We start from the raw sequence: 26,430 nt of genomic DNA, 5'->3' as shown, positions 1-26,430 counted from the left end.
CCATGCAGGAACCACGCTCCACATCACCCCCCACCAGGCAGGTGTCATAACCTGTATGTCAGGAGAGGAAACTGAGGCTGAAAGGAATGAAGACACTTACTCGCTCACAATCATGTGACCACCAGGGGGCGAAGTCAGGATTTGAACCTAGGGCTGTCAGGTGAAAGCTTGTGCTCTTCCTGCGGTGACTCCCTGCCCTTGACTGCAGGACTAGCTCAATGCAGTGCATAACACCACTGCCCTGCATGTCTGTGACTGGTTTACAGTTTAGGAGGCTGCTTGGAAACCTGGGCCATTCATTCCTGCTCACCACTTCCTGGGAGTAAATTCCTCTCCCTCCCTGTGTGGGGGAGGGGACCCAGGGAGGAGGGGCATTATCCCAACTGTCTAGTGTCACATGACTCTTGCTTCTTCAACTTGACTGTGAGACTCCTGAGGTCCTGGGGTAGGTAGGGGGCAAGGAGAGCCAGGCCCAGCCAGCCTTGGCTCTTATGTCCTGGCTTGCTGCCTGGGAGCCTTCTGATCTATCCTTTCCAATCAAGAAACAGATGCCACATGCAAGTCTAGTTCCCACCTTCTCTTGAAAGGATGAAGATCCACCCGCCTGGGCCTCATTCCCTCTGAGGGCCAAAAGCTGCTCACCCTCTCTAGAAGCGGTCATGCCACACTCCCCGCCAGCCCCTGATGCCCCATACCTGTTCCACATCCCTTGTCCACACTCTCTTCCTGACCAGCTCCCAATACAAGGGATCTGGGGGCCAAGAAAAGCTGTTGTTTCTACAGTGCAAAGGGCAAGGTATTTAGAGTCAGACGGGCCTGGGTCCTGCTTCTCTTCACCCTGATCCCTGGCCCCACGAGGTCTCAAAGACCACATGAAATAGTGCTTAGCAGAAGCTCCAGAAAACTCTGCTGCCTTCGCCTTACTTCTCAGGGCATCTTTTATGAAGAGAGGCATCTTCTTACAGTTCCCTGGGTGTCCTTCCATCAAGGTGAGCAACTGATCAGAGGAAGATAACCCCCGTCTATGATGTACATACATGCGGGAAGATTTTTTCTTGGAGGTCCACAGCAGGATTTTGAGCAAATGAAAAGTCTATTGTTTCCCGAAAATTAATCTGTCTTCCTAACATCCAGGACATTAGATGAGGATGGTGGATATGAAAATCCACACCAGCGAAGCACACTGGCTGCAAGACACCAGTCCTCTAGTCCAACCCCTGGATGCTGCGTCCCCATCGGATGTGGGCTTGAGACCCTTCCCGCATACCTCAGGGACAAGAAGCTCATCGCCCAGTACAGCCCATTCCTCTGTTCAACAGCCCTGACCGTGAGAACCTTCTTCCACACACTGAGCTGAAACAGGGTGCACATGGAGTACTGCTAGCCCCAATTCCACTGTCCGGGGACAGAGCCCAGCAGGTTGGCTTTGCAGTGTGCTCAGTGAGGGGAGCCTGGGCTCCAATTCCACCTTTCAGGGGAAGAGCCCAGCAGGCCGGCTTTGCAGTGTGCTCGGTGAGGGGAGCCTGGGCCCAAATTCCTGCCTTCCGGAGTCAGAGCCCAGCAGGCCAGCTTTACAGTGTGCTCAGTGAGGGGAGCATGGAGACCCTACAATAGTGTGACCCAGTAACCAGAAATGCAAGACTGGAGACCACTAGGCAGGCCACTCCCTTAACACAAATACATGCCAACACTACAAGAGTCCTGAACAGCTACCCTGGGGCTTCTATCTAGCTAGGCTCCAAGCACAGCTTTTCTCTTCTGTAAAATGGGGATGAAAATACCAGCCCACGGAGTTGATGGGAAGACCAAATGGAGAAAGCACCCCCGTGACATGTCCAGTGTTCACAAAGGCCCGCTTATGGACAAGGGGATAGAGGTGGGGGAGGCCCTGCTAAGGGGCTCTTAGCAAGGAAAACAGTGGGAGAGAATCGTGCCTGCAGACACTTCAGGGGCTGCACGTGGAGCTCTGTTTTTCATCATCTTTGCTCCCCTCAGTCTCTCCTGGAAGTCCACCACGTTCAAATGTGGAAGAAGAGTTGAATGTGTGGCAATTCCAAGAGCAGAAAGTGTACTTAGGCTTCTGTAAGTTACCTGCTTCGGCAGGTGCACACATAGGACCAGGTGCAGGATTTGCAGGGCTCCATGCAGATGAGAACACAGGGACCCTCGTTCATGCATGGGCCTGCCAGCTGCTGGCCACTGGCTTTCTCTCCTGCCAGCTGCTGGGCAACATGGCCAGACCCAGCTGCATGGGCTCTGGGGATGTCAAGGCACGCGTCTGCCTTTCCAGGGCCTGCTGCAGGTGGGCACCCCTAAGGGTGGCAAGGGGGCAGGGAAAGCTCTCAAGAAATCTGTGCCCAAAGTTTTGCTTTTTCCACTCTAAAAGAAGCTATCAGTACCTACTATGTGCAACAGAGCCCTTGACCTTGAAGGCTCACAGCCAAGTTTAGATATTAACCAGGAAAGCCAGGGGTCCGGTCTCCAGAGGATCCACCTCCCCTGTCCTGCAGGAGGGCCGAAGGAAAATGTTAGGCAATTCAACCTAGCAAACATTTACCCAATGCTAGTTGGGCCCAAACTCCAGTGTCAGGCACAGAAGTGTCCAGAAGAATGAACTGATCCCAGTTATGCCTTCCTAGTGCTGACCTTGACAAGCCACAGTAGAAAATGTCCTTGCACCCCAGGGCAGGGGGCACTGCAGAGCTGAGGGAAAATGGAAGGGAAGAACACGTCCCACCTTGGGCAGCCAAGGAGGGCTCCCTGGAGGAGGGGATACCTGAGAGGCAATGCCAGAGGAAGCATGGCTTCTGAAAGCAGAGTTCAGGAGGGGAAGGTGCTCCAGGCAGAAGAGACGGGATAAGGAAAGGTGAGGAAGGGGCATCTTTGTAGACCCTGAGCTAGTCCAGTTCTGCTGATGCAAGAGGCATAGGTGGGCCAGGAAATAGCTGTGAAAACTTCTGCTCAAAGTTTTGCTTTTTCCACTCAAAAAGAAGCTATTTGTACCTACTATGTGCAATAGACAGAGCCCTGTCTGGAGGAGGGCACTCTGCAGGTGGCTTCTGGCCAAAAAGGCAGATCCCAGCCATGCGGGTAGGACCCCCAATGCCCAGGAAAATGCAGCAGCAGGAGACAGGCAGTGCGTCCAGCGGGAAAGAGCTCAGGTGACAGTCAGACATCCTGGATCCCAGCCCCTGCTCAGCCACCCATAAGCTGTGTGACCATGGGCAAGTTACTGAAGCTCTTTGAGCCTCAGCTTCCTCATCTATATAGTGGGCATCAGACCATTTATAAGCACAAAAAGACATTGTACTTACTAAGGGGACAACATACTGCCTGGCACCCATGGGCAGCCACGGTGCCACTGCTTGTTGAGCAATTCTCTTTCTTGACATTCATCAATCTAGATAAGGCACATCACTTCTGGGACTGCCAGACCCTCAAAGGTTCTAAGGGTCAAGTTCATCTTCACAGAGGAGATTCTGATCAGAAGAGAGGTCACAGGCTCAGGAAAAAAGGCAAAAGAAATGATGAAGGTACTAATCAAAGTATTTCGGGGCGAGGAGGACCAAGTAAAAAGCATGACGCCCTCACAGTGGATGAGGAGGGAAATTATCCATTTTCTTGCTGCAAAGATGAGGCCTTGGAACAAGAAGCCACCACCAGCCCTAAGGGCCGGAGCAGGGAGCCTCTCCCTGCCTCCCATCGCTGTCAAGAATACTAGCTTCCCCAAGAGGTGCTGCACCAAGGACCAGCACTATGACAGGCAGGTCTGGCTCCAGGGTCACAGAGCCACAGCTCTGAGCACACGGGTCCCACTGTAGGGGTTCCTGAGGGCCAGGAGTGACCATGATTCGATGCCACCAAGGGCTTGAGGCCCACCTCAGAGGTGGTTTCTGCCTCTTCAACATCTCCCCCAGCACGAACTTCACCTGCCTAACCACAGCTGCCCCCTAGGGACCTGCAGGATTGGATGCCAGAGGAGTGGGGAAAGTAGAAAGGCCAGGGTCATGGTGGGGGAATGATCCAGCATGGGCTGCAGAGGACAAACAGGCAGCGGACGTCCTCACCTTCGGAGTCCAGGGCCTGGATCTTCAGCTCCAGGGGGGAGTCCTCCAGGTAGAGCTCGCGGGTGGTGGAGACGATCTGGATGTCATGGATGAGGTCCACGATGGCATCACAGCGCAGGACCTGGCCTGTGGCTGAAGGAACCCCAGGGAGGGGTCAGCAACAAAGACAGTCCCTGCCCCTGGCTCCACTTCCAAGCCTTGCAGGCTTACACTCTGGCAAAGACCACAGTGACCACCAGCTTCACCCTCAGAAGCCAAGCAGCTCCCTTGCACACAGCCCCGCTGACAGTTAACAGGGACTACCAGAAAGGAAGGGCTGTGGGGGCCTTGTCACCACCCATTCTGGCTTTTCCAGCGGGGCACCAGCATTTAAAGCTGTAGGCAAAGAAAACGCCAGGAAAACTTAGTTTCGTTCAGGGTGTAACCATTCAGTGAAGTGACAAGGGTTATAGTATGATGAGTTCCCATCCCAAAGACAAGAGCCCTGTCCCTTCACTGAGATTAGGGATTACACTGGTGGTTTTTGGTTTTCACATATGCTGGTGTTTTTATAAAAGACTATCAACTATAGTACAGAAGGGGCTGGTGGGCACACCCAGAGATTTTTTTACTTGCTCCATAAATAAGGTATGTAAATGGCATTACCTGGGGAACCCTCAAGTGTAAGGATAGCAGCAAGAGATACAAAATTATTCTGACCATTCCCCAGGTACCATATAAAAATACTTGTGCACTTTAGTGTTGTTTTCTTGCACAGCAATACAGTCCCATGTATCAAAAGCCTTAAAAGTATTCAAGGCTGGCCAGGCGTGGTGGCTCATGTCTGTAATCCCAGCACTTTGGGAGGCCAAGGCAGGTGGATCACTTGAGGTCAGGAGTTCAAGACCAGCCTGGCCAACATGATGAAACTCCATCTTTATTAAAAATACAAGAAAAATTAGGCAGGCCTGGCGGCACATGCCTATAATCCCAGCTAGTCAGGAGGCTGAGGCAGAAGAATTGCTTGAACCTGGGAGGCGGAGGTTGTAGTGAGCCAAGATCACCCCACTGCACTCCAGTCTGGGTAACAGAGTGAGACTACATCTCAAAAAATAAAAATAAAAATATTCAAGGCTGTGACCCAGAAAAACTGGGAATTTATCTTAAGAAATAATGTAAAAGAACTCTAATTTGTTCTCTATATAAAAACATTTATTTTTATATGTAACACTGAAACGAACATCTGAAAACACTCTAAATCCCCAATACAAGGGAATGCTTATAGGACAACCTCCTGTTAAGAATATTATTTGGCCCAGGTATGGTAGCTCACACATGTAATCCCACCACTGTGGGAGGCCAAGGCAGGAGGGTTGCTTGAGCCCGGGAGTTTGAAACCAGTCTGGACAACACAGGGAGACCCCCAACTATCCACAAAAAATTTTACAAATTAGCTGGGCATGGTGGCATGCACCTGTGGTCCCAACTATTAAATACTTGAGAGGCTGAGGCAGGAGGATTGCCTGAGTCCAGGAGGTTGAGGCTGCAGTGAGCAGTGTTGGAGCCACTGCACTTCAGCCTGGGTGACAGAGTAAGCCACTGTCTCAAAACAGCAACAAAAAAAGAGAATATTATTCAGCATTAAAAATCATTATATGGGCCGGGCGCGGTGGCTCACGCCTGTAACCCCAACACTTTGGGAGGCTGAGGTGGGCAGATCATGAGGTCAGGAGTTCGAGACCAGCATGGCCAACTTGGTGAAACCCGTCTCTACTGAAAATACAAAAATTAGCTGGGCATGGTGGCACATGCCTGTAGCCCCAACTACTCAGGAGGCTGAGGCAGGAGAATCACTTGAACCTGGGAAGCAGAGGTTGCAGTGAACCGAGATCGCGCCACTGCACTCCAGCCTGGGTGACACAGCAAGACTCTGTCTCAAAAAAAAAAAAAAAAAAAAATCATCGTACCGTAAAATGGAACATGTCCTATAATCTAAGTAGGGAAAAGCATGATAGAAAATTATATTGTTGTTGTCAAACTATTTTACAACCAATATAATAAATTAGGTATGGGGAAGGAAAAGGAGTGATTTCATAGATTAGGATAACTGTCAAAGTAATGAGTTGATACCCATTAAGAGTTATTTAGGGCTGGGCGTGGTGGCTCACACCTGTAATCCCAGCACTTTGGGAGGCCGAGGTGGGTGGATCACCTGAAGTCAGGAGTTCGAGACCAGCCTGGCCAACGTGATGAAACCCCGTCTCTACTAAAAATACAAAAATTAGCCAGGCATAGTGGCAGGCGCCTGTAATCCCAGCTACTTGGGAAGCTGAGGCAGGAGAATCACTTGAACCCGGGAGGCAGAGGTTGCAGTGAGCTGAGATCACGCCACTGCACTCCAGCCTGGGGGACAAGAGTGACACTCGGTCTCAAAAAAAAAAAAAAGTTATTTAGGCAACAAATAATAATTTAGAAATTTAGCAAGCCAGCCTCCACAAAAAGGGAACACGGTACAAAGTGCTGGCACAAGGCCCGGAATGGGTGTTGCCTGCTGGGTGCCTGTCTCCTGCCTGGGTGTCCTGCCACCCACCAAGAGAAAGCCCTGCCATGGGCTCAGCTAGGCCTCTGGGACCCTGAGTCTCAATGGGCGTTTCCCTGTCTCTGACTCCCACCGGGGATCACAAACAGTACTCAGCCCTTACTGATGTCCTCTGCGAAGATGATGCTAGTGAGGCGGGCAGGCTGGGTCAGGCGGGCCTGCACCACGGCCTTCTGGGAGCACTGCTGCTCGTCCAGGCCCAGCGGCTCGATGCTGGCCACCTCCGGCCGGGTGGACAACCTGCAGTGGAAGAAGACAGCATTTACTCTCTGGAGCTGCACTGCAAGGCACAGCGGGGTCCAGACATCAGGCTGTGGCTCCCGTCTAGGGCACAGTCCTGGACCCAAAGACAGAATTGAGGTGGGTCGCCTAACACAGCTTCAAACCCTGAGGAGACGTGGGGCCCTGCCGAGGCCTCTCCAGTTAAGACTTCCACAAGCTGAGGGCTCCAGGCCTGTGCACACAGTCCCCATGGAGCAATTCAAACAGGAGACCTCACACCTGGAAATGACCTCAAGGTTCAACAGATGGCCACCGTCCAAGACTCCTGCAGATGTGGGAGTCGTTCAGTACCAGCAGGAAAGCTGCTCAAGGGATCCCATGAGCAGCACATTGAACAGGGAGGGGGCACAGGCATCTCGACCAACCTCTAGCCCAGGCCTGGAACACAGCAGGCTCCAGGCATCAGCTTCCAACCCCTATGGGTTCCACTAACTCGTAATGATAACCACGATCATGAGCTCCCAGTGCCTGTGGAGCAGATATTATTACAGCCACAGATGGTAGAAAGACAGATAAACACATCCACAAATAAGCCCAGACGTCTGTGAGCCAATTTCCCCAGGGAAGATAACAGGAGGAAGGATAACAGGAATGTATGGGGAAAGCTATCTGGTGTCAGTGCCTCAGTTTTTCCATCCATGGGCCAGGATAACTGTCCCAGGCCCAGGTGAGAAGGGGACGAGAGGTAGAGGACAGCAAACTCCACACTGAGCGTGCCCAGCTAGCATGTGCTGTCTATAGACAGGCACTCACGCCTAGTGTACAGGGCCTCCAAAAGAATACCACGCAGAACCTGGGGTGAAGCAGGGCTGTTGCAAGTGGCCGGCCATGCTGCTCTTGGAGAGCTTATAGTGTGACCAAGGCCCCAGGAAGGGCCACTAAGCCGTGCCTGGCGCTTGTCTCTCGGGGCTGCACCCGGCACAGCACCCGACACAGAGCAGACACTCCAGGGTCTCCGCATCCTCCCCAACTTTGCCTAAACTCACTGCAACACCCACAGCCACGAGTATTCTGAAGGAGACTTGTCAGAAACTGCCTGGTGTCAAAAAGCAATGGTGCATGGCCAGGTGCAGTGGCTTATGCCTGTAATCCCAGCACTTTGGGAGGCCGAGGTGGGCAGATCACCAGAGGTCAGGAGTTCGAGACTAGCCTGACCAACTTGGTGAAACCCCATCTCTACTAAAAATACAAAAAATTAACGAGGCTTGGTGGCGGGTGCCTGTAATCCCAGCTACTCGGGAGGCTGAGGTAGGAGAATCACTTGAACCCGGGAGGCGGAGGCTGCAGTGAACCAAGATTGAGCCATTGCATTTCAGCCTGGGCAACAGTGAGACTCCGTCTCAAAAAAAAAAAAAAAAAAAAGGCAATGGTGCAGAACACACCCAGGTAGATGTCCTGCATTCTGGTTGGACGCCAAGTGTCTTCGCTGGGCCAAGCCGGCACAAGGCCCCTTCCAACACACCTGAGCACACCGACCACTCCAACACCACCTGGCCACAGTGGGTTGCAGCAGGAGGCCTGCGGATGGACCTTGGAAGTTCACGGAAAATGAGCTGCACCCATCAGTAAAGGAAAGCAATCTACACCCCGAAGGAAGTGTGTCTGTGGCCCCTTGTGGATTTCTTCCAGGAAAATAGCACGGCACAGAGTCGATGAATACAGCAAAACAGGCACAAGCACACAAAGGAGACAAGAAGCAGGTGCCTGTGAACCGGGCCCATGCCTGCTGGAAACACTCCGTCCAACCATCCAACTGCTGACAGCACTAAGGCCCTACGGTATTTTTCGAAGGGCTTTAAACTTCCCACACACAAGTACACAAAACAGAGTGTAGAAATGAGGACAAATCAGAAAATTCACATGGGGCAGCAGAGGCTAAGGAAACAACAAATTCTGGGTCCTAGATTCAATCTGGGGACAGAAAAAGGAGCCTGTACTTTCTACTGAATTTTGCTGTAAACCTAAAACGGCTTAAAAAAAAAAAAAAGTCTACTCTGCTTCAGTGGCTCATGCCTGTAATCACCTAACACTGGGAGGCTGAGGTGGGAGGATCATTTGAGCCCAAAAGTTCGAGACCAGGCTGGAAAACAAAGTGAGACTCCATCTCTACAAAAAAAAATTTTTTTAATTAGCCAGTTATGGTGGTGTGCATCTGTGGTCCCAGCTACGTGGGGGGCTGAGGTGGGAGGATCACTTGAGCCCAGGAGTTCAAGGCTGCAGTGAGCTATGATTGTGTCACTGCACTCTGCCTGAGTGACAGAATGAGGCCCCGTCTCAAGCAAACAAACAACTAGAATAAATGAATAAATATAAAGAATAAAGAAAATAAAGTCTATGGGGGGGAAAAGAGAATTCATAATTTCCCACTGCACCTTTAAAAACACTGGGTATATATCATTCAATGGCCCCTGGGAACTGGGATCTGGAGTCCTGGTCTGGCCTGTAAATCCCACACCCTCTCCTAGCCTCTCTCTCCTCAACAAAATAGAGACAACCACTCTTTTCTTGCTTCATAAAGCAGTATATTAATCTCAGACACAGGCAATAAATGCAAAGAGAGCTCTTCCTATCCAAGTAAAAGAAGCCTGAAATTCTCCTTGTAAAACTCCCCAAGCTCTTTCCTGGGCTGCCACTGAGATGCCCGGACAGCCTGCAGAGCCTGGCTGCAGTCACCACACCTTTCATGTCCATGTTGCAGGGCTACATTAAGGACCCATACAAGCCTGAGATAGCCCTGCACAACAGACGTGTAACACAGGCCACATTTTCATTTTCCGTCAAAAAAATAGTAACAGGTGAGATTAATTTTTAATAAATCTTGTTTTTTAAAAGCAGTTTGAGGTACACAGCAAAACTGAATGGAAAGTATAGATTTCACGTACACACCCTGCCCCATGCATACACAACACTTCCCTCAACATCCCCACCACAGTGGTGTATTGGTTGCAATGGAGGAGCCTGTGGTGACCTTACAGTCACTCAGAACACCTGCAGCTGATATGAGGGTGCACACTTGGCATCCCATGTCCTGTAAGTTTGGACATATGCATAACGGCCCACACCTGCCATGACAGTATCTTTCAGAACAGCACCACTGCTCTAAAAGTCCTCTGCGCTCTGCCTGTTCCTTCCATACTTTTAAATTCCTACTAAAAAGTCATATTTTTAAGAAAACATGTGATTTACCCCAACACATCCTAAATATCATGCTTCTGACATGTAGTACTGGCTGCATTTTCAGAGCTCACAGTCACACGTCTTAGTCTGTTGGGCCTGCCATGACAAAACATCACAAACAGGGTTTTTCCAACAACAGAAATGTATTGTTCACAGTTCTGGAAGCTGGCAGTCCAAGATCAGCTGGCATACTGGGTGTCTGGTGAGGACCCACTTTCTGGGTCATGCCTGCTGTCTTCCCACTGTTGTTACATGGCAGAAAGGGCGAGGGAGCTCTCTGGGGCCTCTTGTATAAGGGCACTAATCCCAACCATGAGGGCCCCACCTTCATGACCCCATCACCTCCCAAAGGTGCCACCTCAAATGCCATCGCCTTGGGGATGAGGTGTCAACACATGAGTCTGGAGGGACACTGACATTCGTTCACATGGTGAGTGGTTCCAACGCTGACCTGGCTCTGAGGCCTGGCCTCCTGGTGGAGGGCCATGCAGGTGCAGGGCTCTCATGTCCTGGGGTCTCTGTGGACACCTCCGACCTCTGCCCAGGCTCTACTTGGGAGGCAGCGGGTGCTGAGTGCTCTTGTGACCTTAAGAAAGTCCCTCCTCTCAACACTCAGAGCCTGGGGGAGAGAGAAAGCAGCCTGGCCTGGCCTGGGAAGGCTGGCCTCAGCCATCTAAGGCGGCTCCCACCCCTCAGGCCCCAGGGCATGGGGCTTGGTCCCTGCATCCCCTCTTCAGCTGGCTGAGCTCTGTACAGCAGAAGTGAGACTCCATCCTCCCAGGGCTTCCTCACAAGCAGACCGGGCCACGTCCAGCCTCCACAGATCCCCGCTCCTCTGGGGCCTGCTCTCTCTGGGTCAGGACCCTCATCGGAAGCAGGGGCAGCCCATCCCAACACCTCCTGGAGGCTGCAGGCAGCTCAGGCTGGTTTTCCTGTGACTAGTGTGAGTGTTCCTTTCAGTTATCTGACTTCCTTCCCGGGCATTCTGAGCCCACCCATAGCTTTGGGCATGTCTTTAAGGGACACAAAAGAACCACAACAGCCACCAATTCCGTTCTCATCTGTAAGGCAGGGACCCCACACACCCTGCCTTCCTCACAGGGGTGTGTAACACTAGATGAAAAAGCACAACAGAAAATGTCTGCTAGAGAATTACAGAGGGAAAGGTTTGCACCAAACTCAAAGTAGAGAGGGTGGAAGTGGAAATGGTGGGGGCAGTAAGGAGGAATTCACTTTTATCCAGAAGGTTTTCTTTCTTTAAAAAAAAGACTGGAAATCAATATAGGTTGTTACACAATGGTTAATTCTGATGGTAGGAATATGGGTATTCATTATATTGTTATTTCTTTTCTATGTTATTCTAACTTCTAAATAAAAATATCTTCCCCCTAATGTTAGTTAGTTATAACTAAGTTATAATGTTAGTTATAACTTAGAGAACTACTGCTATGTCCTCATCTCACAGATCGGTAAAGTAAGGCTTAGGAAAATGGGACTGGTTTAAGGCCACGGAGGCCAGGCTAGGACAAAGGGGTTCCAAGCCTTTATGCTTTCTGCTATTGTGGCCACGCAGAAGCGCCCTCCCTCCTAAGGGCTGTCTCTGTACCTCACAGCTTTCCAGGATGGGCCTTAGAAAAACTCCATAGGTGTTCCTGGAGATTCAGGCTGGCTCTTTCCCATGCTGGGAATTAAAGAGCTGGCCAGTCATATGCAATCCGGGAATGTTTCTGTTTCCAGGATCTAGGGAGCGAAGATTACATCTACATGGAGGGTAATTCTTCACAGACATGGTAGTTGATCAAACCAACCCAGCCAGAGAGACAGGGAGTGCAGGAGGAGATAAGACATGTGAGGGCAGGCAGGAACAGCTCGTTTCTGGAGAGCACTGAGATATTCAAGGACTGTTTTTTATTAAAAATAAAAGTGTGCTGGCGGAGTGTAATGATTAACTTTACACGTTAACTTGACTAAGCCACAGAGTGACCAGATATTCGGTCAAACATTAATCTGGCCATTTCTCTGAGGGTGTTTCTGGACGAGATTAGCATTTGAATCTGTGGCCTGGGTAAAGCAGATGCCCCCTAATGTGGGTGGACCTCATCTAATCAGGTAACGGCCTAAACAGAACAAAAGCCTGATCGAGAGAGAAATCCCACTCTGGGCCTCACAGTCATCGAATGGGGATGTCAGTGTCCCTGCCTTCAGAAACACAGGCTCTTCTGTGTTTTGAACCAGCTGGGCTTCAGACTAAAACTAAATCATCAGCTCTCCTGAGATTCCAGCTGAATGCAGCTCTTAGGACTTGTCAGCCTCCATAATCATGTAAACCAATCCCTTATACTAAATCTCTCATATACATACGAAGGGGGTGTGTGTATAAGATATATATATATATAGGCTATACATATAGCCTACTGAATATATGCATATGAGCTATATATATGATATATATGTCCTATTGGTTATGTTTCTTCAGAAAACCCTTAATCAGGGAGGGTATAAGAAATGAGAAGGGCAACTGAGGAAAGGAAAGGGCACCATGTGTCAGGCCCAGAGCTAAACACTTCTATTTATCACTGAATCCTCCACCAGCCCTACATGGGAAAACCAAACTGAGGCTCAGAGAGGTTAAGTAATTTGCCCAAAGCCACACAGCTGTCACCGGCATGGCCAGCTATCGCAGCCAGACCTTGGTGACTCCAGACCAGATACCTCTCCCATTCCAGGAGCATTTTCCCCAGGATATGACACACCTACCACCAGTTTAGATGATGCACAGATGAACTATTTTTTAACCGACTCATTATGCATTTTAAATATTACATATTCATTTAAGTGTTTTAGGAAAAACAAATGTACCAAAATCATGAGCTCATAAATGTTAATACGAAAGATAATGTCAATGTTTTTTAAAAAGTGAGTCATTTTGAAGGAAATGTTCAGTAAATTCCAGTATAGGTAGTACATAAAAGCAGCAGCATTTTAATGGTGGCAATGAAGTGACTGCAGTCCCTACCACCCACTACTGAGGCATACATCGGGGAAGTGTGGGTCCAGGGAAGAGGGGAACTGAGCCCCGCAGCGCCAGCCATGCCTTCCCTCTGGTATGGAGTCTGATAAAAGCTGCCATTCTCCAATTTCTGGGAGCACGGGGGCAGGGCAATGTCCTACACTGATATCAGGAACTCTAAACACCAGACAGGCCTCTCCCTGGGTGGCTGGGACCCACCGTGAGGAACAGAGGAACCGCTGGAAGAGGCACGTGGCTACAACAACTCACATAGTCCCTGACCGGTACAGGCTCTGGGCCATAGGTGGCCCATGCAGCCGCTCAGCCCATACTCAAAACTGGGTCTGAAGACACAGCGCTCAAGGACATGCAGGGCCTCACTAAGCAGAAAAGGCAGGATCTGCACATAGGGCTCACTGGCTGAGATGCCGACACTTTCACCTGCCACCCACCGAAGCCGGGTCAGCCCGCACATAGCCCAATTCACTTGGATTCCACATCAGGTTTGGCCAAAGAAACAGAGTCGGGCTCATGAGACTTTTCTGCGGAAAAGCCCTCCCCAGCCCATCCAGTCTAAATGAATAGCCACTCCTCTAGAAGGACACTTGGTCCTCTTGCCTGCACACCTGTTGTTCTTCCCTGCACCTCAGCAGGTGGGCGGCATATCTGCCCCAACTTCCCACTTACCAACACCTCCGCCCCACACCCTTCCACCCCCAACCCGGCACACATGGCAGGCTTCACAGTTGGGAGTGGTGCGTGTGGCTTTCCCAGGGACCCCTCGTGCAGTGCAGCAAGTAGCCCTCAGTGATGGGGACATGGCTCACTCAATTCTCTCATCTGTTGGTATCTGTGGAATGGGAGGTCATAAGACAGATGGGTGCTGCCACTCACCAGCTGTGTGACCTTGACCAAACGAGCTAACCTCCCTGGGCTGCCACATCCTCATCTGCACAATGGGAATGAAAATAGCACCTACGCAAAGCATTGGGCTGAGATAATATATATATAAAGCTCTTGTCACAGCTCTCAGATCCAGGAAAAAGGAGGGGGCTCCCAAATGAAAGAGTTGTGGTCCTGCAATGTTTGGCATGATTCTGACCATAAGAACTTTACTTTTTAAAGAAGGGAGAAAAGTTGGGCACAGTGGCTTGTGCCTATAGTTCCAATTATGCAGGACGATGGCCTAAGCCCAGAAGTTCAAGGCATTGTGATGATTCCTGCTTGAACCTGTCCTTCCTCTTCCCTGAAGCCTGACCCTAAAGCCCTAGGGTCAGGGCCCTCTTCACAGGCCTCCCAATCACACCACCAAGGCATCCTTAAAGCCTGGACCAAAGATTCAGGCCTAAAACAGGGTTACTGGCCCAAGGTTGCACCACTGGAAAGAGCCTGAATCACCTGCCGTCAAGTCCAACCTCTGTTCCGAAGCCCCTGCCTCCCACTCCTCCCTCCCTCCTAGCTTCTCCACCTCTCCCTCTGCTGATACTGGTCCCTCCACCTCACATGACCTCTTGACCCATGGGTATGCTATCCAATCTTCTCCGCTCACCAAACACGGCAACTCTTCCATGCATCACCCATGCCCCTCCTATCAGCTCCCATGGCACTGCTGGTCCTCCATGGGGCCTCTAAGGCATTCATCCACTTACTGAAACCATAAATACTGGGCTATTCGTGGTATTTCAGGTAGTGTTCTAGGTGCTGAGGACACAACTAAGTACAGACTACACATTAACCTCTACCTTCATGGAGCTTTCACCTTAGTGGAAGAACAAGAACAGACAAAATGAGTGAGTGAAGATGGGATCTGAGACAAATAAAACGCTGGGAGGGCCAGGGCTGCCATCTTCCATGGACACTCAGAGGAGGCATCACTGAAGGGGCACTGTGCAAGCAGAGACTTTAAGGACAGGCAGGCATGGGCTCTATCATGTGTGGGTGGTGAATGTTCATTCATGGAGACAAGTATATGGCTTTTCTTCTTAATTCTGTTAATATGGTAATTACACTGATTTTTTTGCAATATTGAACCAACCTTGTATTCCTGGGATATGCCCTACTTGGTGATCATATATTAGTCTTGTTTATTTTTCTGGATTTGATTAACTAGTATTTTTTAAAAATGTGCTTTTGGCCTGTGGGTTTTTTTTTTTTTCTTATAATGCTTTTATCTGGTTTGCAATGAGTATAATGTTGGCCTCATAAAAGTGAATTAGGAAACAACTGCTCCTTCTCTTTCTCCTGAGAGTCTGTAAAGAACCTGTATCATTTCTTCCTTAAATGTTTCACAGAATTTATAGACAAGGCCATCTGGGCTTAAAGTTTTCTTTATAAAAAGGTTTTTAGGCCAGGCGCCATGGCTCACGCCTGTAATCCCAGCACTTTGGGAGGCCGAGGCAGGCGGATCACGAGATCAGGAGTTCAAGATTAGCCTAACCAACATGGTGAAGCCCCATCTCTACTAAAAATACAAAAATTAGCCAGGCATCGTAGCATGCACCTGTAATCCCAGCTACTTAGGAGGCTGAGGCAGGAGAATTGCTTGAACCCAGGAGGCAGACGTTGCTGTGAGCTGAGGTCGCACCACTGCACTCCAGCCTGGGTGACAGGGAGAGACCCTGTCTCAAAAAAAAAAAAAAAAAAAAAAAAAAGATTTTTAATTACAAACTTAATTTTATCAAATGTACCAAGTGGAACAGAAGGCATCTAGGGCTGCATGCTTTGTAAGAGTTTTCAGAGCATCCCAAAAGCTCTGTGCAACAGCAGGTCTCGTGTGCCTACCTGACGGCTGTTGAGACTGAGCTCTGGTGCTGTCACACGGCCAGGCTGCCTCCTCAAAGGCACCTGACTCTGTTCTGCTCAATGTCCTCCCTCATCACACCAGCTCCTCTGTAAGCCCGGGGTCTGCAGGCCTCCCCTGCCCTTCCCACAAACAACTGTCAACAGGCAAGCGGCCAACCTGTGAGTGTCATTTCTGTGGGGGACACGTGTTGGGTTTGGGCTGCCTGCTTCCACATACCTTTCAGTAACACCACTCAACTTTTCTATGGGTGCCCGTCTGCTATGGTCTGAATGTCTGCGTAACCCCAAAATTACGATGTTGAAATCCTCACCTCCAAGGTGATGACACATGTTAGCAGGTGGGGCTTTTGGTGTGTGATTAGGTCATGAAGTCTGAGTCCTCATGGATGGACTAAGTGCCTTTGTAAAAGAGGTCCCACAGAGCTGCTCATCCCTTCCTACCACGCGAAGATATCGCAAGGAGTGGACAGTCTAAAACCTAGAAGACAGCCTTCACCAGAACCTGACCATGCTGGCACTGATCTTGAAACTTTCATTTATTCTATGCTTTATTATGTGTCAATCACAGAGTGAAACATATCATAAACATTTCATTTGCTTCCCAACAACCCTATTAAAACCCCCATTTGATACATGAGGAATCCTTTGCATGGATGTTAACTGACCTTCATGAAGCCACATCCCTAGACGGGCCTTAGGGTAGTCTAGCTCAGAACCCCTGGTCTGGACACTCTCCTGATCCCTTGTGCTAGGATACATGGAGTTCAAAACAAGGCCACAGGCCTCCCACCTTTACCCGGTGCTGCCTCCAGACCCAAGCAGAAGATGGCTTTAACATCCACCTGAATCAGCCCCCACCTCCAAATGTATCCTGAACACTATTTTTTTTTTTTTTTTTTGGAGATGGAGTCTCATTCTGTCACCCAAGTTGGAGTGCAGTGGTGCGATCTAGGCTCACTGCAACCTCTGCCTCTCGGGTTCAAGCAATTCTCCTGCCTCAGCCTCCTGAGTAGCTGCGACTACAGGTGCACGCCACCACACCCAGCAAATTTCTTTTTTTTTCCTTCGTATTTTAGTAGATACAGGGTTTCACTGTGTTGCCCAGGCAGGTCTCAAACTCCTGAGCTCAGGCAATCCACCCGCCTTGGCCTCCCAAAGTGCTAGGATTACAGGTGTGAGCCACCACGCCCAGCTATTACTGATTTTTTTTTCTTTTACTTTTTCTTTTTTTTTTGAGACAGAGTTTCACTCTTGTTGCCCAGGCTGGAGTGCAATGGGACAATCTCAGCTCACCGCAACCTCCACCTCCTGGGTTCAAGTGATTCTCCTGCCTCAGCTTCCAGAGTAGCTAGGAAAAGGCATGCACCACCATGCCCAGCTAATTTTGTATTTTTAGTAGAAATGGGGTTTCTCCATACTGGTCAGGCTGGTCTCAAACTCCTGACCTCAGGTGATCCGCCTGCCTTGGCCTCCCAAAGTGCTGGGACTACAGGTGTGGGCCACCGTGCCTGGCCAATACTGATTTTTAAAAGCACCATTGGGCCAGGCATGGTGGTTTATGTCTGTAACCCTAACACTTTGGGAGGCCAAGGTAGGAGGATCACTTGGGACCAGGAGTTTGAGACCAGACTAGGCAACATAGTGAGACCCCATTCCTAAAAAAAAAAAAACAAACAAAAAAAAAAAAATTAGCCAGGTGTGGTGGCATGCACCTTTAGTCCTAGCACTTTGGGAGGCCAAGGTAGGAGGACTGCTTGAGGCCAGGAGGTTGAAACTAGCCTGTGCAATAGTGAGTCTCTAAAAAATAAAAACAATAAATAAAAATTTTAAAAATTAGCTGGGTGTGGTGGCTCACACCTATAGTCCCAACTGCTCTAAAGGCTGAGGCAAGAGGATCACTTGAGCCCAGGAGTTTGAGGTTACAGTGAGCTATAATTATGCTACTGCACTCCAGCCTGGGTGACAGAGCAAGAACCTGTCTCAAAAAAATAAAAGTACTATTGAAGTTTTAAAACCCAGCTGAAGGAAACTGGGTAAACCAACAATCATCTGAGAAGGGTGGCACATTTCCCCAGGCACCTGAGAGTGAGTGTGGTTCTGGATCTGAGGCTGGTTTTGAACATAGCTCTGCCACTAACCAGCTGTGAGGCTCTTGGTCCCAGGCTTCTCATTTGTGGAGTGCAGTCATTCATACCAAAGGAGTTTATTGTTCATTTTTAGGATTAAGTGGGGGCATAGTATGCAAAGGGATTAACAGAAAAATTGTTTTTTTCATCTTGGTTCCCTCTGTCCATCCCCCCCACTTTGGTCACCACCCCCACATCTCCTCTGCAACACTGGAAGACCCTGCCTCTGGACCTGCAGGCTCTGGCCAGCAGGGGCAGCTGCCAAGACACCTGCGCCTGCCGACAGCCCCTCCCCACCATTAGGCTCCTCTTGGTTGGACACCTATCTTAGCCCAGTCACATCCAGGTACCACTTGTATTCGTTTATTTACTTATTTATTTACTTGAGACAGTTTTTTTTTTTGTTTTTTTTTTTTTTGAGACGGAGTCTCGCTCTGTCACCCAGCCTAGAGTGCAGTGGTGCAACCTCAGCTCACTGCAACCTCTGCCTCCCAAGTTCAAGCAATTCTCCTGCCTCAGCCTCCCAAGTAGCTGGCATTACAAGTGCCCGCCACCATGCCCAGTTTTTTTTGTTTGTTTGTTTGTTTTTTTGTATTTTTAGTAGAGACGGGGTTTCACCATGTTGACCAGGCTGGTCTCAAACTCCTGACCTCAGGTGATCCGCCCTCCTCGACCTCCCAAAGTGCTGGGATTACAGGCATGAGCCACTGCATCTGGCCAGCCACCGCACCTGACCTAATTTTTTTAATAGACAGGATTTCACTCTGTTGCCCAGGCTGGAGTAGAGTGGTACAATCATGGCTCACTGCAGCCTTGACCTTCTGGGTTCAAGCAATCCTCCTGCCTCAGCCTCCGCAGTAGCTGGGACCACAGGTGCCTAAGCCCCACCCAACTTTTTTTTTTTTTTTTTAAGTAGAGGCAGGGTTTTGCTATGTTGCCCAGGCTGGTCTTAAACTCCTGAGCTTGAGCGATCCTCCTGCCTCAGTCTCCCAAAGTGCTGGGATTATAGGCACGAGCCACCGCGCTCAGCCCTTTTCTTATTATTGTTTTAAATGGATTCTTCTTTACTAAAAAATTACTTTAAAAGGAAACCTTGGCCAGGCACAGCAGCTCACACCTGTAATCCCAGCACTTTGGGAGGCAGAGGAGGGCGGATCATCTGAGGTCAGGAGTTCAAGACCAGCCTGGCCAACATGGCGAAACCCCGTCTCTACTAAAAAAAATACAAAAAATTAGCTGGGCACCTGTAGTCCCAGCTACTCCGGAGGCTGAGGCAGGAGAATGGCAGGAACCCGGGAGGCGGAGCTTGCAGTGAGATGGCGTCACTGCACTCCAGACTGGGCGACAGAGCGAGACTCTGTCTCAAAAAAAAAAAAAAAAAAGGAAACCTTACACACTAGTGTAAATAAAAATCTCATAGCGTTTGCCATCCATCCAGATGACTCAAAGCAGTGTCAGTAGGTCCTAGGGGGAAGCTGCTGCCTACAAAGACTCTGGGAGTCTGCCTGTTCTCTTGGGAAACAGGCAAACATCAAAGAGTGCAAGGAAAAGACCGTGTTGGCCAAGGCCTGAGCAGGAGAAAATAGGGAGTTACTATTTAATGGGTATGAAGTGTCCATTTGGGAAGATGAAAGAGTTCTGAAGGTGGATGGTGGAGGTGGCTGCACAACAATTGTGAATGTACTTCATGCCACAGAACTCTATACCTAAAAATGGTTAAGGAGGTCGATTATATGTTATATATATTTTACCACAATTTAAAATTAAAAAATATGTAAACCACATATGGACACCAGAAGAAAACTTTTATTTTGAGGAAAATTAAAGGACTGACAGTGAGTTTTGAGAGAGTGAATCTTTCTCATTCCCACTGTCGCATGAGGCTCCACTGGCACACAGAATGTGCTGGCGTCTGGCAGGCAATGCCTTTGGGGGGTGCTCCCCACTCTTCACAACACAGGAACAGGAGGTGGGCAGGCCATAGGGGAACTCAGGGATCTGTGTCACGCCAGAAAGCAACAGTGAAAGAAAAGAGAAGTGAGAGTTGCACGAAGGAGGATGGGTGAGGGTGGTGGATGACACAGGCCACCTCCCATCTACCCGCAGGGTTCAGCCCCTAACGGTGCCCAAATGCAGGGTCTACAGAGTGGAAGCCACCTCATGGGGCTGACAGAGCTCAGGCAGAGTGGGGGACCCACAAAGGAAGCAGGAAGAAAATCACCCAAGGCCCAGGTCAACCCAGCTCCACAGACACTTCCTGGCACTTCCCTGCTGCAGGCTTGGTGAAGGGAGTTGAGCAAGGCCTAGTCCAGCCCTGCAGGGGCCACAGCTACAAACAACCCTCAAGGGTTGGGGAGTACAAGGCCCCAAAACCAGGCCCAGTCTAACCCTGCCCAACATCTGACCTGGCATTCTCCTTCCTGTCTCCTAACCACAGCCCACAAGGTCCCACATGGCCCCGCCCTGCCAACCTCTCCATCCTCCCTCCTAGCCCCCCTGCCCTGGCCAAACGTGCTGCCTTTGCGCACTTCTGACAAGCTCCATCTCTCCTCCAGGCCTTTGCACTTGCTTTCCCCTCCAACTTAACCCCATTCCACTCCTAGTTCGACTCCCAGGAGGCTTATGCTGAGCACCCTCCCCAAAACGCATTCCATGCCTTGCAGTTCTTTCCTTCAGAACTTACTCCTGCCTCACATGCATCCACAGATCTCATCTTAATTAACCGTTTAACTCTGGCAATCAGCTGTGAGTCCCCAAGAGCAGGGCATCTCCTGCTGCTTCATTGTCACATCCCAGGACCTCAAGAAGTGCCTGGCTCATAGTAAGAGTCACAGACAGCTGGGTGTAGTGGCTCACGCCTGTAATCCCAGCACTTTGGGAGGCTGAGGCGGGTACATCACAAGGTCAAGAGATCTAGACCATCCTGGCCAACATGGTGAAACCCCATCTCTACTAAAAATACAAAAATTAGCTGGGTGTGTGCCTGTAGTCCTAGCCACTTGGGAGGCTGAGGCAGGAGAATAGCTTGAACCCGGGAGGTGGAGGCTGCAGTGTGCCGAGATCACGCCACTGCACTCCAGCCTGGCAACAGAGCGAGACTCCATCTCAAAAAATAAAAAGAGTCACCTCTTATTCAGTCACTCTCCAGCCCTCCTCTGTGAAACATGTGTTGTCCATCAGTGCTTGTCTCCTGGTGCTTGGGCAGGACGGGTCTTCACCGTGTGCCCTATCCCGGGCCCTGCAGGAGCTCTAGTATCTCCATCCCACCTTCTAACTGCCAGAAACGCCATCAAATAGGCCCAGATAACACAATCGACCAAAGCCTGCAACTCTAAGGCCGGGTATAAGAAAGCAGACAGAGATTTGGCCTAGGTGTGTGGGGATGCAGCATGCACACAAATCGAATGTTGGTACAGGGGAAAACACTCTCAACAAAGACAGCAGAAGTACAAGTGTGGGCTCAGGCAAGGCCAAGTGAAGGAGGTACAGAAGAGCAAACTGGGGGCCTCCTGTCAAATTCAACTCCCTCTTTTGGGTTGTTTATACTCTGTGAATTTTTTATTTTGACTATGGTGCAACGTCTTACAGGCCCTGCTGCCTCACCTGTGCGGTTTCCAGTATGTGACCTGCTGACCTGCTCCTGTTCCAGAGGCTCAGGGTCTCTGATCCCAGCAGAAGGCAGTTGGGCTGGATGACACTGACCTGGCTCAGCGTGCATCCCTCGCCCTTCCTGACCAACTTCACCCATGAAGGCCTGTGAGGGGACTTGCTGCAGCTTCCCCTGCCAGGGCAGGGAGAGGGACCCAGGACGTCCACACACAAGGGTAGTGCTGGCCTCTGGCCTCTCACAGTCACCCCTCAGCAAAGAGGGACTCCCCAGGGGTCATCTGAGCTGCCTGGGGTATAGCACGCTCCAAGGTCAAGCTCCACAGCATAGGGACCAGTCCCCTCCCTGGCCCTGAAAGGGCTCCCATCTGCCTGTTTGAGAATCCTTATACCTGTGACTGAGAAGTGCCCCAGACCACATAAGAGAGGGTGTACCCTGGTGCAGGACCAGGCCTGGCACACACATTAGGTGGCTCCAAGGTGCCCAGGAGAGGCTGTCAGGGGCAGGAAAGGAGAAATCTGTGCACTTGTATGGTGGTCACTGTGCGTGCTGTGTCTGGATGCTGTTTACCAGGCAGGTCCATAACCCCTCCCCACCTCAGCCAGGGGAGCTGCAGGTCGTAATTCAAGGGTGTCTCTGCCAGAGGCCTGGGAGGTGGCACAACATCCCCTTCCCCAGGGGAACCAATGGCTGCCTGACAGTGGGTACAAAAGCTCAAAGCTTGGTCCCTTTGCCTGAAGGCAGGACAACCTGCAGGCAGCCTCCCTTCCCTACCCAGCTGCCCAACAGAGCACTTTCTCTGTAAACCAAGGGCAGCAGAATCCTGCCTCAGGCTCAACCCCTGGGAAACCAATCTGAGCCACTCACTTTCTCCAAGACAGGGCCCCCCGCTGGAGGACCCAGAATACCCTGGGACTCCACGGCAGGGAAAGAATCAATGAGGAGGCAACCTCAACCCAGCAGAAAGGTGCTCAGATTCGGAGCCCTCAAGAAGAAGCAACAGAGCAGTGCTTAGGCTTCAGTGCTAGCCAGTGTTGGCAGGGAAGGAGGTTCCCGAGATGCCCAAATAACCAGGTTCAAGGCAATGTAAGAAAGGAGCTAGGAGGGGAAACATAAGTGACCGAAAAGAAACCAAAATGCTGCCTGTGATTGTATTACAGCTGGAAGATTATGGCATGATTTCTTTTTTCATCTGTTCTCTCAGTTTTCAACATAAGGTCGTTTTGTATATAAAAGGATACCTTTAAAAGGAACAAATGAAATATAAATTATGGAACACTTTCAATCATGCAAAATATCTAGAAGGACAGGAACTTGTCACAAAACCAGTACTGGCTGGGTGTAGTTGGAGAGACTCAATTAAAGGCTGGCAAATTAGCCAGAGGCTGCAAGTCCCCAGGTCTAATGGCATGCGACAGGGAGGGATCCCAGCAGCTCCTGCTCCAACTCAGTGTCCATCACTACAAAACTTCCCAGAGATCACTTCCCCTTCTGGGGCTCAGGTTTTCCCATATGAAACACAGGATGTTTAAACTAGATGACCTCTAAGGTTCCCTTGGCCCTAAAACTGTCCAATTTTGATGCTATAAAATAAAAAAATAAAATAAAATAGGAAAAGTAAACATGAAGCTGCTGCTGGCTCAGGCACACACAGTGATTTCTGTAAACTTAGAGCTCAGCTGCAAATTCAAAGGATGTGCAAATGTTCCCACAGGGTCTGGCAGAATTCTCATTTTCTTTTTCGTCTCAGAGACTTAACAATGAACTCTCTGGATGAAGAGGTAATGTTCTTCCCAGGTTTAGAGGACTGTGGATATATGTCTATAGTCCGGCTCTTAAAATCTCCAGAGGAGATTCTTCAAAACTGCAGCAATAGATGACTACACTAGGAACAGCACTACTAAAAATAAATATTCTCAATGCTTGATTGACAGAATGTCTTCCTGTCAAGTTAAGGGGGAACCACAATCACAAACACCTCTGAGAAGACACTTTGGATAGCAGTCACACATCTGCAGTCACACATCTGCAATACAAACTGCAGATCAACGCCAAACACATTATAAGGTACTTATCACTTCCCTGATGCATCAGAGATTAAGAATGTTTTTTTCCTTTTTCCTACCAAGTAAATTAAAATTCACCAACACCCTTCAGCTCCTCTCAGAGAAGAAAATGACGTTGGGGGGAAAAAGTGTTGTTAGTCTAGAAAAAGAAAAAAAAGTACAGTTATAGAATTTCAGAGAAAGTAACACACAAATGTATCCAAAGGGATTCACTTGAAACAAGCTGTTTTTAATAACCAGTTTCCTCTTTCTTGCCCACATACTAAGAGTACAGACAACTCCAACAAGAGAATGAGCACGTATCCCCGCCACAGTATTGACTAACAGCTGATTTTCCCACACAAGACAAGGTCTTAGACTGGGATACAGAAAACCTAATGTCCAAGTTCAGCCTCTGACATCAGGCCAGAAATAGGAGCCTCCAGGCGCATAAAGCACTAAACCCAAAATGCAATGGGCTGACCTAGTACGTCTTGATTTCAGGAAGGAGACCTTCAAAAAAGAAATAGGGCAGGCCAGGTGCAGTGGCTCACGCCTGTAATCCCAGCACCTTGGGAGGCAGAGGCGGGTGGATCACTTGAGGTCAGGAGTTCAACACCAGCCTGACCAACATGGTGAAACCCCGTCTCTACTAAAAATACAAAAATTGGCCAGGCGAGCCAGGCATGGTGGCTTACGCCTGTAATCCCAGCATTTTGGGAAGCTGAGGTGGGTGGATCGCCTGAGGTCAGGAGTTCGAGACCAGCCTGGCCAACATAGTAAACCCCGTCTCTACTAAAAAATGCAAAAAACTAGCTGGGTGTGGTGGCAGGCACCCATAATCCCAGCTAGTCGGGAGGCTGAGGCAGGAGAATCGCTTGAACCGGGGAGGTGGAAGTTGCAGTGAGCCAAGATTGCGCCATTGCACTCCAGCCTGGGCAACAAGGGCAAAACTCCGTCTCTAAAAAATAAAAATAAAAATAAATTAGCCAGGTGGTCTGCACCTGTAATCCCAGCTACTAGGAAGGCTGAGGCGGGAGAATCGCTTGAACCCGGAAGGTGGATGTTGCAGTGAGCCGAAATCGCACCACTGCACTTCAGCTTAGACAACAAAGCAAAATTTTGTCTCAAAAAAAAAAAAAAAAAAAAGACAGAAAAAGAAAAGAAAAGAAATAGGGCAAGTAGTGCAAGCAACAGAGAAAGCTGGCTGGTCTGAGCTTCAGGCATCACACATACACGCACAGACTAATACTCAGACTTAACACACACATGTCCAGGCTTACACACATGGCTCTCTCTGTCATGTGGTCACACCTCGTTCTGCCTCAACCTTGACCCAGCCTTGGAACAGAGAAACAAAGGGAGCAACCAATGAGTACCCTGGGGGTAGGAAGGGCGGAAGCCCATCTTTTCACTCCTAACAGGGCTGGGCTGGAAAGCTGAGGGGGTTCAGTCGCGCCCACGCAGCCTTGCCAGGGGCAGGAGCTCCATTTCCCCGGGTCTGCAAAATGTAAGGGCTGGACCGCACCGCCCTGTCAGTGTCGGTCTCTGGTTTCATAGGTCCTTGTGGTTCCACAGGATTACACTTCGCAACCGATCCCATGGAGAACTCCCAACCCGGGAGGGAGGGTGATGGAAATGCCCTGAACGTCAGGACCCAGTCGAGGCAGCCTGAGGGGAAGCGCCGGCTTGCCTCGCCTCACTTCGCCTCTGTAAAGCGGCCCCTGGGCTTCTCTCCAAAACTCCTTTCCTCCAGGGTCTCCGTTCCTACCCGCGACGCTAGGCGCTGCGCTTCGTCTCCCACAGACTCACTTCTCATGCCAGGGCGAGGGCGGTCACAGACAAATCCGAGCCGGGATCCCAGACACAAGGGAAGTGCGGCCCAATGGCCCCGGCGCCCCCTCTCGGGTCAGGCGGGCCCGTGCCCTGCGGTCCCAGATGCAGCTCCCCAGGCCACCCCTCCTCCCGCACAACGCAGAACACGCGGGTCACCGCCGCCAGGCTGGGCCCGCTCTGCTCGCGCCTTACCGGCGCGGAGGCCCAGGCGGCGCCATGACATGAGCAGTGGTGGCGACCCGCGCGCTCCCGCCGCCACCGCCTAGCGCCCAGCGAGAGCGCGCCGCGCACCTGCCGGCCCTGCCGGCCTCCAGGCGCCCGCCCAGCCTCTCAGCGCGAAGGCCCGGCCCGGCCCGCGGCCCCCGCCCGCCCGGCCGCCCAGCCGCGCGCCTCACCAGCGGTAGCAGCCCTCCGAGGCCTCCAGCGTGAAGTTAACGCGCGTGGCCCGCGTGAAGGGCAGCAGCACTTTGGGGATGTTGAGCTTGGCCGCAGCGGCGGAGGGGCCCAGCGCTAGCAGCACCGACAGCGCCAGCAGCAGCAGCCCCCGGCCCCGCGCCGCCATCCTCGCCGCGCGTCACCTCCCGCGACCCTGCGCCCGGCCGCCCGCGCCGCCCTCGTTGCCCTCCGCTCCCGCCCGCGCGCGCCGGGCCAGCAGGTGATGAGCGCGGGGGCGGGGCGAGGGCCGCCGCTGGCGGCCGCTTCCTGGGCCCGAGCGCGGGAACTCTGGGGGCCGAGCTCGCGGAGACCCCACCCCCCAGCCCGGCCCGCGCGCTGGAACGCGGGGCTGGTGGATGGGCGCGCGCCCGGGCCCCTGGAACTGAGGGAGAGGGCTTGGGGCGTGCCCGCGAGAGGAGAGGCTGAGCGCGCGCGCCCGCGGAGACCCCTAGACCCTAGAAGGCC

General features: G+C 50.9%; 1 protein-coding gene across 1 annotated transcript in view; it reads right to left on the bottom strand.

Moving 5' to 3' along the window:
- NUP210 (nucleoporin 210) overlaps positions 1 to 26,184 on the bottom strand; it is a 102,735-nt gene extending 76,551 nt beyond the window's left edge. The window contains exons 1-3 of the mRNA XM_025376116.1: positions 25,926 to 26,184; positions 6,749 to 6,885; positions 4,068 to 4,199 (exon numbers count right to left, since the gene is read on the bottom strand). Of these exons, the coding sequence (XP_025231901.1) occupies positions 4,068 to 4,199; positions 6,749 to 6,885; positions 25,926 to 26,092 (436 nt within the window). The 5' untranslated portion in view covers positions 26,093 to 26,184. The remainder of the gene's footprint in view (positions 1 to 4,067; positions 4,200 to 6,748; positions 6,886 to 25,925) is intronic.
- Between the last annotated feature and the right edge of the window lie 246 nt (positions 26,185 to 26,430).

This window comes from Theropithecus gelada, chromosome 2, assembly GCF_003255815.1.
Source record: "Theropithecus gelada isolate Dixy chromosome 2, Tgel_1.0, whole genome shotgun sequence".
Lineage (NCBI taxonomy): Eukaryota > Metazoa > Chordata > Mammalia > Primates > Cercopithecidae > Theropithecus > Theropithecus gelada.
Note: the sequence above shows the minus strand (reverse complement) of the source record. Positions and strands in the feature narration are given on the sequence as shown.